This window comes from Vigna umbellata, chromosome 8, assembly GCF_029865625.1.
Source record: "Vigna umbellata cultivar VRB3 chromosome 8, Vumbellata_1.0, whole genome shotgun sequence".
NCBI classification, from domain to species: domain Eukaryota; kingdom Viridiplantae; phylum Streptophyta; class Magnoliopsida; order Fabales; family Fabaceae; genus Vigna; species Vigna umbellata.
In genome coordinates, this window is record NC_142172.1 from 7,681,845 (window position 1) to 7,697,542 (window position 15,698).

At 33.9% G+C, this 15,698-nt stretch overlaps 1 protein-coding gene across 1 annotated transcript; it reads left to right on the forward strand.

The window, feature by feature from the left end:
- Window positions 1-1,888: 1,888 nt before the first annotated feature.
- On the forward strand, window positions 1,889-4,863 carry LOC124843013 (uncharacterized). Its single transcript, XM_088097059.1, has 5 exons — window positions 1,889-1,893; window positions 2,965-3,778; window positions 3,856-4,078; window positions 4,168-4,393; window positions 4,500-4,863. The coding sequence occupies exons 1-5, from the start codon at window positions 1,889-1,891 to the stop codon at window positions 4,861-4,863; spliced, it is 1,632 nt and encodes a 543-aa protein (XP_087953185.1).
- The last annotated feature ends 10,835 nt before the right edge of the window (window positions 4,864-15,698 follow it).

Here is a 15,698-nt window from a genome sequence, read left to right on the forward strand (position 1 = left end):
GGGAAGAAAAAAATACGAAATTTCATTTTGCGCTTTCACTTCTTCTTTCAGTTGCATTTCGTAGTTTCACTTTCGCCTGACCTCTCTTGTTCCCTCATCTCTCTTAGTTCTCTTATCTTTCTGGTGTTCAAAGACTAACCTTCTCGCTAAACTCTAAAGACTCACCTTCTCGCTGTCTTGGACGTCCGTCTTCTGCAGCATTGAAGCCCTGTTCGACGTCGCTGTCAACCATTTGTATTGTGCCTTATCATTGTCGTGGTGTTTTTTGGTAAGTAGAACTGCGCAAACCCTAACCATCTTCTCCAGCATTGAGGTTTTCTACTTTCGCGCGAAGCATAACCATCTTCTCCAACATTGACGTTTTCTTCTTTCGTGAACCCTAACCATCTTCTCGACCATTGTTTTTTTGTTGATGTTATAATTGTAGGTCCAATGACAACCTTCTTCTTCGTCTCTCTCCACCATTTTTACTTTGTCTGAAGCATTGCTTTCACTCTCACGGGTCTTCCTCTCGGTCGAAAGAAATTTTTCACTCTAGTTAGAACTTGTACATGCTTTTGATATACAAAAGATCGTGATTATAAATGTTGGGTAATATGTACTGATAATATATTATATGAATAAAATTTCAATTTTGATCTAGCACCATACGTTCTATACTAGTGTTGTTCGACCATATATATTGAAACTTTTATTTGGTTATGGGTGTTTGGTACAAAAATCGATTCTGTAAGCGACCTTGACAGGCCTGAGTGTTGGTGCCTAAGAAAAAGATCTAATTCAATTGAGTGTTGGTGCCTAAAAAAAGAATCACATCACACAAGTGCCTAAAAAAAGATCAAATTCAATTACGTAAAACGTCTTTGGCTATTTATGTGCCCATAGTTGGCTCCTACAGCACAAGCTTTCGTACAAAACCAGATTTTTGTTTGTGTAATCGTTTATAGGGTCCTTATAATCGATTACAATGGCCAAAAAGGCCTACACTTGATTACCAAGGCATAATTTGAAAGGTCTTTGAGTCTAGATTCAAACAAAACAAGAATCAACTCATTCGTAGTTCCGTGGAGAAAGTTATGAGCAAAACAACCAGCAAAGGTCAAAGTTGGCAAGAATATATAAAGCGTTAACTTTAAGGAATAAACTGTACCTACACAGACGTCCAACATTTACAAATTAGTAGTCATTGGAAAGATTTTTGAGTCTAGATTCTAATAAAAAAAGAATCACATCATTTAGAGGTCGGTGGGAAAAATTATCATTAAAATAGCCAGCAAAGGTCAAAGTTGACAACATGTTAACTTGGTCATGACACCAACATTGGGTCTTTCCTCCACCAAAGACTGTCCAAAACCCAGTTTTTAGGCTCTACTCACACTTAAACATTAAAAATAACTCTCATCCGTTCAAGAAATATGAAAAAATAAAGTAAATTTTTTTGGCTACTTATGTGCTCACAGTTGGCTCCTGCAGCACAAGTTTTTGTACAAAACCATATTTTTGTTCGTGTAATCGTTTACAAGGTCCTTGTAATCGATTACAATAGCCAAAAAGACCTAAACTTGATTAACAAGGAATAATTTGAAAGGTATTTGAGTCTATATTCCAACGAAACAAGAATCAACTCATTTGGAGTTCGGTGGAGGAAGTTATGAGCAAAAGAACCAGCAAAGGTCAGAGTTGGCAGGAATATAAAGCGTTAACTTTAAGGAATAAACTATACCTACTCAGATGTCCAAAAATTACACATTAGTAGTCATTTTAAAGGTTTTTTAGTCTAGTTTATAATAAAAACAAATTACATCATTTGGAGGTCGGTGGGAAAAGTTATCATTAAAATAGCTAGCAAAGGTCAAAGTTGACAGCAAAATTGTTTCTTATGTCCAACATGGGGTGCCTAAACATGACTTCTCACACTAAAATCACACTTAAACAACAAAATCACACCAAAACCATTGGATTTATGCCAAAAAATTAATAATTTATACTATGGTCACCTATGTTTCCACAGTTGGCTCCTACCGTACAAGTTTCTGTATAAATCCCACTTTTTGTTTCTGTAATCGTTTACCAAGGAGTTGTAATCGATTACAAGTGTGTTTTTTTGGTCAGAAGTTGCAGGGCTTCATCTAACTTGTTCAACTCAACAAAATTGTTTCTTATGTCCAACATGGGGTGGCCAAACATGACTTCCACACTAAAATCACACTTAACCAACAAAATCACACCAAAACCATTGGATTTATACCAAAAGTATAAAAATTTAGACTATGGTTACCTATGTTACCACAACTGGCTCCTACAGTACAAGTTTTTGTACGAATCCCACTTTTTGTTTGTGTAATCATTTACTAAGGAGTTGTAATCGATTACGAGTATGTTTTTTGGTGCAGACCCTTCCCCACTTCTGCTAATTGCATCATCTCACAAGCATTGTTTCATTCCTCCATCAAATACATGAATACTAAATCAAAGTGGCCACTTTATTCATTAACAATTCAAACAAAATGCCTCATTTCACAATGACAATAACAAAGGAAATTCAATTAACATTAATAATATGTAACGCAAGCAAACATGAATCTTCTATAACATTGAACAAAATATTTTCAAAATTACAAACATTTGTTCATGTATGTACAATTTTGTATTACTTTCTCTTAATAAATCTATACAAATATCACTCATATTTTATTCTAACAAATCCAGTGTAAGGAGTCCTAAGCACTCTGCTCTTGTAACGCCTTCATGACCCAATCCTCACATAAGTCTTCACTGAAGGTGGATTGATGGACATGCCTCCCGGGAGAAAAAATCCAGTGTTCATGGACGGTTCTTCATGTGGTGCACTTTGTCCACCATCATCTTTATTTCTTCTTCTAGCTTTCTCTTTGGCCAACTGCGCCTCCAACACAACAACCTTCCTTTTAAGTTCTGCAATTAGATTTTCTTGCTTGCCTAAAGCACGCATAAATGGGAAGTAGGAACCTATTTCACTGAGAAAAAGGAATTCACAGAGGCCATTAGGACTTATGCACTAAGTAATGGTAGAAATTTAAAATTCATGAAGAATGACAAGAAGAAGGTTATTGTGAAATGTTTGGGGGGCAAAGGGAAATGCAAATGGTATGCTTATTGTGCCTATAGGTCTGGTGCCAAGTCATGGAAGCTAAGAAAAGTGATTGATGATCACAACTGTAGTATAGATTTCAATGTGAAGTTGAGGACTTCTAAGTGGTTGAGTCAAAGGATGGAAACATATGTCAGAGAGAACCCTAATATGAAGGTCATGGACATTAGGGACAAAGTAAGTAGGAAATGGAATGTAGGAATCTCTAGAAATATGGCTTTTAGGGCAAGAGCCATGACAAAAGATAATATTGAGGGGTCATTCAAGGAACAATATAGAAGAATCTATGATTATGGTCATGAGCTTCTCAGAGAAAATACAGGTTTAACAGTCAAAATAAAGGATGAAAATAGTGATGATGAGTGTATATTCAATAGAATTTATGTATGCTTGAAAGCATGCAAAGATAGCTTCATTAGTTGTAGACCCATCATTGGCTTGGATGGATGCTTTTTGAAAGGCAAGTATGGAGGGGAGTTACTAACAGCAGTTGGAAGAGATGGAAATGAACAAATTCTTCCTATTGCATATGTTGTTGTTGAGGTAGAAAACAAAGACTCTTGGACTTGGTTCTTGGAGCTTATCATTGCAGACCTTAGTGGGGAAGTTGTTTGTGGAGCATGTACATTTATTTCAAACCAAAAAAAGGTCAGTCAGTCAAAAGAAATATTAATTACAACCTATTTCACAACTAACTCAGCTGACTTCAGTATTTTAAATTGTAGGGTCTTTTGCCAGCTATTCAAGATCTTCTACCTAGGGTAGAACAAAGATTTTGTGTTAGACATTTGTATTCAAACTTCAAAAAGAAATATCCTGGAAAAGACCTTAAATGTCTGATGTGGAGGGCAGCAACAGCCACATACCCCCAACTATGGGAGGCTGAAATGAGGAAAATTAAAGAGATCAATGTAGAGGTATTTAAATACTTGATTGCAATTCCACCTAGGTATGTATTCACTTTTCTCCATATCTTATTCTTCATTTACAATTATATTTACTGTGGCAGTTATATTTACTGACATTTAAATCTCCCGGGTTTTGGTCAAGATCTAGATTCACCCCTACATCACAATTTGACACTCTTGTCAACATGTGTGAGGGCTTCAATAGTGCGCTAGTTCGTAGTAGGTCTAAGCCAATTATCACCATGTTAGAAGACATTAGGGTTTACATCATGAAGAGATGGGCTACGAACAGGACAAAGATGGCATTATATCAAGGTTTTGTCTGCCCTAAGGTTCTCAACAGATTTCAAAAGCAGTCATGGTTAACCAGATATTGGTTACCTTTACTCTTACAATTAATTTGTGTTCATCATTAAGAAGAGCTTGTTGCTAACTATGTTGTCTTTTTCTACTCATGATAGATGGTCATCACATCAATTATTTGAAGTCATACACATTTCACAATTTGGGGAGCAATTTGTTGTCAATCTTGACAACAAGGACTGCAGTTGTAGAAAGTGGTTAATTACTGGCATTCCTTGCACTCACGCCATAATCGCAATGAAATTCTGGAATTTAAATGCAAAAGACTACATTGGGCATTGGTTTAGGAAGTCTACTTATGAAGAGACCTACAACACCATCATTTATCCTATTAGTGGTCAACTTGTCTGGGATATAACTTCATATCCAGATGTATTACCCCCAAAGAAGAGGACAATGCCAGGAAGGCCCAAGAAAAAACGAAGACTAGAGGCTTGGGAGTTGAAGAAGAATGACACTTAATTAAGAAAGGGTGTGACCAAAAAAACATGTGCTCTCTGTAAAGAACTTGGACACAACAAAAGAGCTTGTCCACAACGACCTACAACACCAGATGTGCCTCCTGACCAACCTAGTGAACAAACAGGAGTCACAATACCTCCACCAACAACAAATGTGTCTGCTAACCAACCTACTCAACAAACACAACTCACAATACCTCCACCAACAGATGTTCCTATTACTCAGGAGTTTTGTGTCTCCTTTTGATCAATGAAGTCATATTTAATTCCATTGTCTTTTAGATGTCATGTAATCTGTACTGATGAAGGAACAATGTAATATTAGTTTTTTTTGGTGAAATTTGTACTGATGAAAGACAGATGTTATCAGGTTTTCTTTTGCTATAATTTGTACTGATGAAGTAATATCGGTTTTCTTTTGTTATGTTATGCACTGAGTAAGACAAAGTTTCTATCAGGTTTTTCTGTTATATGATAATGAAAGACAATGTTTATTCATGTGGTGATCATATGTTTATGATGGTTATTGATCATTGCTTTATGATGTTACTTTTGCACTTTCTTTAACTTATTCTGTCCATATGAAATTAAATAAATCAAATAAGACAGTATTAAACATCATTAGAAGTCACCTTTATAAATAAAACAGATAATAACATTCCAAATATCAAATTACATTACAAAAACTTCCACTAAGAAATCAACCTACTTTCATCAACATTGATATCACAATTACATTACAAACACATGTAACAAACATCATCCCCATTAACACCTTCATCCACTTCTCCAAAATAACTACACTTTTCTCCAAACAACCTATTTTCAGCTTTTCAACATCTCTTTCTTTCATCTTCATCAAACTTTGTTCCATCTTCATCAAACTTCCACTCACTTCTTCATTTCTTGCACTTGCACTTGCATTAGTGTCTACATTCACCACATTTTGTTCATCAATTACTTCTACATTCACCATTGAAAGAAGTTTCATCAATCACTCCCACCTGTGGAAGAAGAAAACGATGATGATGGCAACAAAATCAAAACTCCCATCCTGTGGAAAAACAAAACCACATAAAAGTCACATTTCTGCTTCCATTAAACTTACCTTGAAGTTAGGGCAACCCCAAAATCTTTTGTCCTTGTTATTAGGGGTTCTGGCAATGAGAAAGACTACAGGCTGACCACAAAAGCAAGTGGGTTTTACACTCCTTCTGCTCCCACTGGCAGAACTGTGTTGAAAGCCCCAACCCGTGCATTTGCAAGAAGAAGATGAACCAAACATTTCGTGAGCTGAATAGTGCTTCCAGAACTCTTCCTCCCCAACACAAACATGTCTAACACTTTCGAAGTCAAGATTGCTTTAAATGAAAAAAATTAGGGCTAACAACATAACACGTGTTTGCCATGTGGAATGCTTCATTATACAATAGAACACCCATCTAATTTAATATACATTGCCTCGTCAACTAAAATAAATTACAACTTAGCATCAGTAGATGACGTAAGTGATAAATTAACGGAGAGGGCTTAATTGGTTCATTTTTACAAGTTTTTGGACCCGATTGAGACCGAAAAAAAAACGATAACCCACTTGAGATTGCCACACAAATACGAGGACCAAATGATGGTTTAAACCTAACATCTTCACATTCTTCAAATGAAAAAGATAGTTTTAATTAATTAGAAAAACATTTATTTGACAAAATTTTGACACTATTTTTAATAATATAATAATATGTATTATGATTTTAAATTAAAAAAATAATATAATAATAATCAGAATATTATTATTTAACCGTATCAAATAAACGTAATTTATCGATGTGTTGTGTTAAAGTAACTGCTCTTCTTTAAATAATAAAGTATTAATGCCTCACATCAAGACGGTGACGAAGGTGATGTAACCCCTTTGTTTGTGATTGACAAAACCAACATGTTTAGTGACCATACATTACACGTGGGTTGTCTACTCCAAAACCTTACCTATGTCGATTAAATGACATGACTGGTTCCCAGTTCATGTACAACTAGGAAATGTAAAAAAAAAAATCATTAAATACTTCGGTTTTCGTGTATTATGTCCTATCTTATTTATTTTAAAAAATAAACTAACAAATATTAAAAAACAATTATCTGTTCAAACTTCTTAACTGTTTCTTTTAAATAAAAAAGTACGTAACTATATTTGAGAAATTAAGTAAAAGTAATGCGTTCTAAAAAAATTAATTAAATGAATAAGTTAAAAGTAATTAAAATGTATCATATTAATAGATATAATATTAATAAGTACGAAGATAATATTAATAGATGAGTATAAATCAAATGAAAAATAAAATTTCATTATCATGTAAAAGATGTGTTGAACATCGGAAAATATTATTTGATAAATTTGTTAAGATATGAAAAGGAGTTCAATAGGGTTAAAAATCACTTAACAAACTCTTTCGAAGATAGCTATTAATTCTAGTTTATAATGAGAATAGGAAGTTACTTTTTGCTATTTGAATACACAAGATGTTTTTAAATTAAATACATAAAGTATCTTTACATTTGCATTTCTTCTAAGTTTAAAAACCAACACATTGATAACATTTTTTGCGAATGTATAAAACACAATAAATACAAAATATATAAAGTGACACATGATATTTATAAAATAAATTCTTAACATCAATGACATCTTATAGAAACATCAAGATATCATAAAGAAATTACAAGAAACAAATTCTTAACAAATACAAGTTGGGAGAAATGCGGGTGAATATAACACAAATTTCTCTTTTCATGACTGAATGATCATCTAAAATTTCACAAATAATGTTTCAAGAACTTGTTATTAGCTTAATAATAACTCTCCAAAAAGTAGACAAACTTCTAAATTTTTTGCTCAAAAAAACCATGTTGAAAGAAGTCAGAATGAGGAAGTTATATTAATTTTAACTTGTCAAAAGTAATGGATTAAAACTACGTTTTAACAAACCAAAATAGAATAGCTTAAAACCTTTTGAAAGCATATAAATGTTAATTGATTAAAATGAATATCTAATCTATTAGAATGTTCTTTTTAAACAAATATGAACCTTCTAACAAATTAAATAACATCTTTTAATCAATTAAAATTCTCTTATTATTATTCTAAAACAAATTCAAAGTTTCTAAAAATATTTACAAAATTAAAGTATTTCAAGAGAAATTAACAAATACAATCTAATCAGGAACACTCTCTAAACATCTAAGTCCTTAATTTTCAAAACAAAATGAGGTTGGATTCATCAAATATCATACAGCAATGCATAACAACAATCTTAACAATCTCTTTGATGAAGACAATCATTTGATGTAGAGACAATCTTCCGATGTAGTGTGTTAATTAGAAATATCATAGTATTGATCTTACATCACAAAAACAAACACAACATAATCATACACTTACACATCCCCTTTCCCCGTTGTTTAATTAGGAAGAAGCTTGAAAAATAATTCTAGTATTAAAACATCATATAAAAGGTTCAAGGGAAAAAGTAAAATTACAAACAAAGTTCAAAACAACACAAAAGTAGTCAATATGTAAAATGCATGTAGATGCTCCTAATTTTCTACACCAAAATACAAATCAAGCATCAATTTATGAATCCCCCAACTTGATTGTTCAAGTAGTGAAACTTTGTTGCACATAACTCATGATATGCTCTCAAATTAGCAACCATTGTATCCATTCTAGTAAGCATAATTGGTTCAAATTGTGAGAGAGGGACTCTTCATTCCATAAAAGGAATACATGGTATGATGTTTGTTATAATTGGATCATCAACATTCCCATTACTTGGTTCAACTTCATTAGGTGCGGTTGGTGCAATGCCATCTTTAAAAATTCAATTGTCATTTACCTCAGCAAAACCCATCTAGTGAAGAGTAACATTTGTGATTTCATTACTACTTTTGATTACCTCCTCTTTCAAGGCTAACTCCACATTATTTGAAAAATTTGGAGATTAGAACAACATAAGAAAATTGATAGTTTAGTAGGAGCTTAGACTTCAACATATAATCCTTGATCACATAATCCAATTTACTTTGATATTGTTCAGCATGCAATACATCATAACCAAATCATCTTCATTTAGTAAAGCATAATTGCTCCCCCTAGGTGTGATATGCCATGCAATGATGAAGGCAAAAATACGCTTCTCGAACTTGAGCCCACTAGCATGAAATCCTTTGACAACTTTTGTAGTTTTCTTCACGCATTGTTTGTAATACTTCACTTTTTTGAAGTTTTCAGCACCATTGATGTTCTCTTTACTAACTTGAACTCCTTCCTTCTTTAGACTGATGATGCTCTTCCAAACACTTAAAGTGATGTCAGTTTTTACACCTTTCAGTTTGGATTTCAATACATTTCCTACACTTAATATTTTTATATTGATTCATCTATAAACCTATACTACATTTGTTCTTGATTAACTTAATGAAGTTTCATTCAATAGACTATCACTCCTACCTAAGACTAAGTATTCTTTAAAACATAGTCACTCCTAATTAAGACTAAGTATTCTTTGGAAATAGTCATTCCTGGATAAGACCAGGTATTCCTTGGAACATAATCACTCTCTTGATAAATGTTTTTTTCAACACTCTTCTTCGAATAAATTTCTAAAAGGGTTGTTGCAAATCCTTAGCTAGCTATTGTGAGATAAAAAGAAGGCTTTCTTATTCATGATGTCTTTGTCCATGTTCATACATTGAGATACACTAAATATTTGACATGTAACATTAATTGTATATCTCTTCTCAAAGCAACAACTTGATATTTGACATAGAACAAATACCTTTTTATCTAAATTAAAGAAAGACGCAAAAGCATTAAGGTTTAATGCTCTATGCAAAGTTGACATCTAGCCTTTTCAATAAGATTGCTTCTATGGAGCAAAATTAATGTATTCTTTAAGATATTTTTTATGTAAACAAGTTTTTATAAGATCCTCTTATAAAACACTTATGAATCTTTTAACATGATAAGTGAAATTATATGAATCTTGAATATGTGAATCGACTTTTTGTTTTCTTGTATTTCATTTTTTATCTCTGTTTTATTTTAACCACATCCCCTACTGTCCTAAATTAGTTTGTGTAAAAAACTTTTTTGTCACTTTCCACTATAGGATCAAGAAAATAGAAAATGCAGAAGATATTAAAGATGAAAAACTCTAATTACTTTTACTGATAAATATTTGTCAATGGAAATTTAAAGGTAATATTCAAAAGTTATAATGAAGAACATAGAAAGAGTTCTCACTCAATAAAATAATTTTAATTCAAAATGAACAATTTTAAGTATAAGAGTCTATAGAAAGTCTTATATATTATGAACCTTGCACTCTAATGAGACTCATTTAACAAGCCTTTTCAGGTATTACCATTAAAATTAATATGAATATCTCTACCAATCACTTCATTGACAACTTGCAGTTATCACACTTAAACCTTAACATCTATGACTCTTATGATGTGATCGGGTTAAGAAAGAAGTTGAGTATGTTGAATTGAGAACAAGTTTTAAAAGCTTTAAATGAGACCTAAAACCATTTAATTGACAAAAAATTATTGCAAAAATAGTCAAAAAACACTTTTAAATCATTATTCAAACCCTTATTTTCTAAAGCTCGCCATTTTTATCGTAGACTACACGAGGTGTTTGGACAACAATAAGTCTCTCACGGGATATGTCTTTGTTATGTATGATACATCAATTTGTAGGAAATTCAATCTACAAAAATTTGTGACACTATCAATTATTATTGAAATTATGAAGAAAGCTTTATAGTTAAGGATTATGAGAATACATGACTAAGTTATCATTATCTATATTATGACAAGAATAGCTCACATAGTTGTAAAAACTCACATTTATCATACAAGGAGTAAACATATTGATATCTAGCTACATTTTGTAAAAGAAGATTTTGTTAGATGGTTTGTTTAGGTGACGAAGGTCTTGATTGATCATCATCCCTTTCATATGATTACAAAATTTCTAGGCAACAACAAATTATTTCATTTTTTTACATTGGATATAGTTTATTCAAAGATCAAACTTCTTATGGGTATAATGATATTCACAATGAGTTTTGTTTGGATGATCAAACGTCTCCAATATAAAGCTTGTTTAAGGTTGTCTAAAGTCTATTTTCTCAATCATCTAATTAAGCATTTTCATAAAACTTAGTTGTGAAAACTGTCTAGTATAAATCATCTAATACTAACTAGTAACAAAATGTGTTACATTTATATATATATATATATATATATATATATATATATATATATATATATATATATATGAATTCGCAACTCCAACAAAGCATAACAAAGATAGATGGATTCGTAAAAAAAATGCATTTGTCAGTGGAGAAGAAGCATCACGCCTTCATTGTCGAAAATGCAAGCCATTGTTGCCTACCACCACAACTCCCCACTGTGACTACCGCAAGCGTTAGATCTACCCGCTGCATCATGCGAAAGCACAAAAGAACCAATCGAAAACAGTGGTGCACACCGTTATTTCTTCTGTCAAGCTCATAGAGCCACCACATGTGACGAAAGAGAACGCCTCTGTTGATAAATCCACAAGGAGCTACTTGAGAGTGACAAAGAAGCATATATCCTAGATTAACCACATATGCATTTCAAAACTTGCAAGGAAGAAGAAAAACTCATGATTGGTATGAGAAATAGAGAAGATTGGGAGAGAATATCCCTTGTGTGTGTTGCATACACATAGGGTAATTTATTTATATTGTAAGATATGGGCCAATGCCCTTAATACATAATAGACTAAGCCCAAATAACAGAAACACACATCTTAACATCTAACACTCCCCCTCAAGCTGGAGCATATAAATCATATGTTCCAAGCTTGTTACAAAGATAATCAATTCTAGGTCCTCGTAAGGACTTAGTGAATATGTCTGCCAACTGGTTGCTTGAGTTAACAAACTCAGTCTTGATATCTCCGGATATGATTTTTTCTCGAATGAAATGACAATCAACTTCAATGTGTTTGGTTCTCTCATGGAAGACAGGGTTAGAGCTAATATGGAGAGCAGCTTGATTATCACATATAAGTATCATGTGAGTGACATCTCCAAATTTCAATTCACTAAGCAATTGTTTAAGCCACACAAGCTCGCAAGTAGCTGAAGCCATAGCTCTATATTCTGCTTCTGCACTAGACCTTGCCACAACACTTTGCTTCTTACTTTTCCAAGATATCAGGTTGCTACCAATAGAGACACAATATCCAGAAGTAGACCTCCTATCAGAAGGGGAACCAGCCCAATCAGCATCTGAATAACAAACAATTTTTGTATCGTTGTTAGGGCCATATAGCAAACCTTTTCCAGGTGATCTTTTAATATACTTCAGTATGCGAACAACTGCATCCCAATGGTCTTCACATGGGGAGTTTAGAAATTGACTCACCACACTAACTGCGAAAGAAATGTCAGGACGCGTAACAGTAAGATAGTTTAATTTACCAACTAGTCTTCTGTACTGTTCAGGATCTGAGAAAGGCTCCCCCTGATTTGGTAGGAGTTTGATGTTAGGGTCCATAGGTGTCTCAACAGATTTACAGTTCATTAACCCTGTTTCCTCCAAGATGTCTAACGCATACTTCCTCTGAGATATGACAATACCATCATTGGATTGTGCTACTTCAATACCCAAAAAGTACCGGAGTTTGCCAAGATCTTTGGTTTGAAAATGATGACAAAGGTGTTGTTTCATCTGAGAGATGCCAAGATAGTCGCTTCCTGTGAGAACAATATCATCGACATACACTATTAAGTAGATACATCCAACACTCGAGTGGCGATAGAACACTGAATGATCCGCTTCACTGCGAGACATACCAAATTGTTGAACAACACAACTGAATTTACCAAACCAAGCCCGAGGAGACTGTTTTAGGCCATATAAGGATTTGCGAAGACGATATACCAATCCAGATGACTCCCCCTGAGCAACAAAGCCAGGCGGTTGCTCCATATAAATTTCTTCATGCAAATCACCATTGAGGAAAGCATTTTTGACATCAAGTTGGTAAAGAGGCCATTGGCGAAGAGCGGCCATGGCAATGAAGAGGCGAACAGAGGTCATTTTTGCCATTGGAGAAAAAGTATCACCATAATCCAAACCAAAAATCTGTGTGTAGCCTTTGGCAACCAGTCGAGCTTTCAGACGATCAATCGTGCCATCAGGACCAACCTTGATAGCATACACCCACCTGCAACCAACAATAGACTTTCCAGATGGTAATTGGACCAGCTCCCAAGTTCCACTTTCCTGTAAAGCACTTAATTCATCCATCATAGCTTGACGCCAACCAGGATGAGTTAAGGCATCACTCACAGATTTGGGAATTGACACAGAAGAAATGGATGAGAGACAAGTATAAAAAGATGGAGATAATCTATTGTAATTAAGAACAGTATAATGGGGTGAAGGGTTACGGGTAGAGCGTATACCTTTACGGAGGGCAATAGGCAAGTCAGACTCAGTTGCTGGAGCCGGAGGAGACACATGAGGCGGCACCGGAAGTGAGTCATGAGGGAGACGATTACGGCGACTATAAACCTGAAGGGGTGGAGGTGAAGGATGATCCTGTGGTGAAGGAGAGTCTAAAGAAGGAGAAGACAAAATGGGTGGAGCATCACCAGGAGGATCACATATAAGAGGAATATCAACAGTAACAGGGAGAGGTACAGAACTAGAAGATAGATGTGAAAAGTAAAAAGAAGACTCATCAAAAGTGACATCAGCAGAGATAAAATGACGATTGAGGGAAGGGGAAAAACACTTATAGCCCTTTTGTGACCGTGGAAATCCTAAGAAGACACATTTGTGAGACCTAGGAGATAACTTATCAAGACCAGGACTAAAATCATGAACAAAACATGTAGACCCAAAAACTCGAAGAGGTAATGGATGCAGAGGGTCTTGAGGAAATAAGATAGAATGAGGGATTTTGTTATCTAGGACGGAAGATGGCATGCGGTTGATAAGATAACATGCTGTGAGAACTACATCACCCAAAAAACGGGAGGGTACTTGACCATGAATAAGAAGTGTACGAGTTGTTTCAATAAGGTGTCTATTCTTGCGCTCAGCCACCGTATTTTGTTGAGGGGTATAAGCACATGAGGTTTGGTGAAGAATGCCATGAGAAGCCATAAACTGTTTAAGCGGTTGAGAAAGGTATTCACGGCCATTATCACTACGTAAATTTCGAATAGAAACCCCAAATTGTGTTTTTATTTCATTGAAAAAAGATTGAAAAATAGAAAACAACTCAGAACGATTCTTCATTAAAAACAACCAAGTACATCTGGAATAGTCATCAATAAAGGTAACAAAATACTGAAAACCTAAAATGGACTTAATACGACTAGGTCCCCAAATGTCAGAATGAACCAATGAAAAAGGAGACGACGCCCGTTGTGAGACACTACGAGGAAAGGAACTACGAATATGCTTCCCTAACTGACAAGACTCACACGACAAACTTGATAATGTGGACAACCTCGGGACAAGTTGTTGTAGTTTGGCAAGACTGGGATGACCGAACTGAGCATGAAGAAGGGATGGTGATTCCATGACAACGCCAACATGTAGAGAAGGGCGGAGATGATAAAGGCCATGAGACTCACATCCTGTGCCAATCATGTGTTTCGAACTCCGGTCCTGCAACCAAACAGAATCTTTAGTAAATGAAATAACACAATTAAGAGTACGAGTTAAACGACTAATGGACAATAAGTTGAAGGGAGACCCAGGGACATAAAGTACATGATCAATGGATATGGATGGAAAAATATTAACAGTACCAATACCATGAGATGAGACTCTAGACCCATCAGTCATTGTTACTGAGGGTAAATTATTCGGACATGACAAGGAAGAAAACAAGGACTTGTTACCAGTGATATGATCGGTGGCGCCTGAGTCAAGGACCCAAGGTCCAAGGGAGTGAGTTAGACCAACAAAAGGTGTACCTGTACGTGCAACAGATGCAGATGTAGTGGAACCAGAGTGCTGATTCAGATTGCATGATTGGATGAGATCAAGAAAAGATGGTTGTTCAAAAAATAGATGGGGGATTTTTCCCAATTTTAGTGTTTGTAAAACAATTAGGGTACCTAGATTGGGTTTCTCATTTTGGTTTTGGAATCAAGATGTGTTTTTTATTTGGTTTAGGAATGAAGAGGACATTGAGAAAAAAAATGACAAGCTAAGAAAGACGAATGAGAGAAGAGGAAGATGGGGAACTAGGTCACGGTATTTACTAGAGAAATTTATCAACGAACTTTTCCTACTATTGATGAATTTTTATATTATTTTTCGATGAATTTTTCTTATATTTAACGATAAATTTTTTCATCAATAATTATTAACATATATAAAATTATCTCAACAACAAATTTTTCATGTTTTTGACAAATTTTGATAGTTGATAATATTTATTTTTTTAGTATAAGTATAATTTTAGTACAATAATTATTTACACAATTCATTATTATAATATAATAATTTAATATAATGAATCTTATCTAACATTAATCAATATTAAAGTTTAAAAAATAAAATATACATATTTAAATTTGAATTATTATTATTTTTTTTTTTTGCGATTTCGTTTAAACGATATATTACAATCTTTATTAATTTATAGAAAAGATATTTATATGTAGAATCTATAGAATGGAAATAAAAAACATCTGAAATATTTTAAAACTTGAATATTTTTTTATAATTTTTAAAAATTATTTTCTA

Bases quoted from the DNA above. Each gene is read 5' to 3' on its own strand.
- LOC124843013 (XM_088097059.1), top strand. The intron at 4,079-4,167 runs GGTATGTATTCA...TTAAATCTCCCG, and splicing joins CTTGATTGCAATTCCACCTA to GGTTTTGGTCAAGATCTAGA. The intron at 4,394-4,499 runs GTCATGGTTAAC...TACTCATGATAG, and splicing joins CTCAACAGATTTCAAAAGCA to ATGGTCATCACATCAATTAT.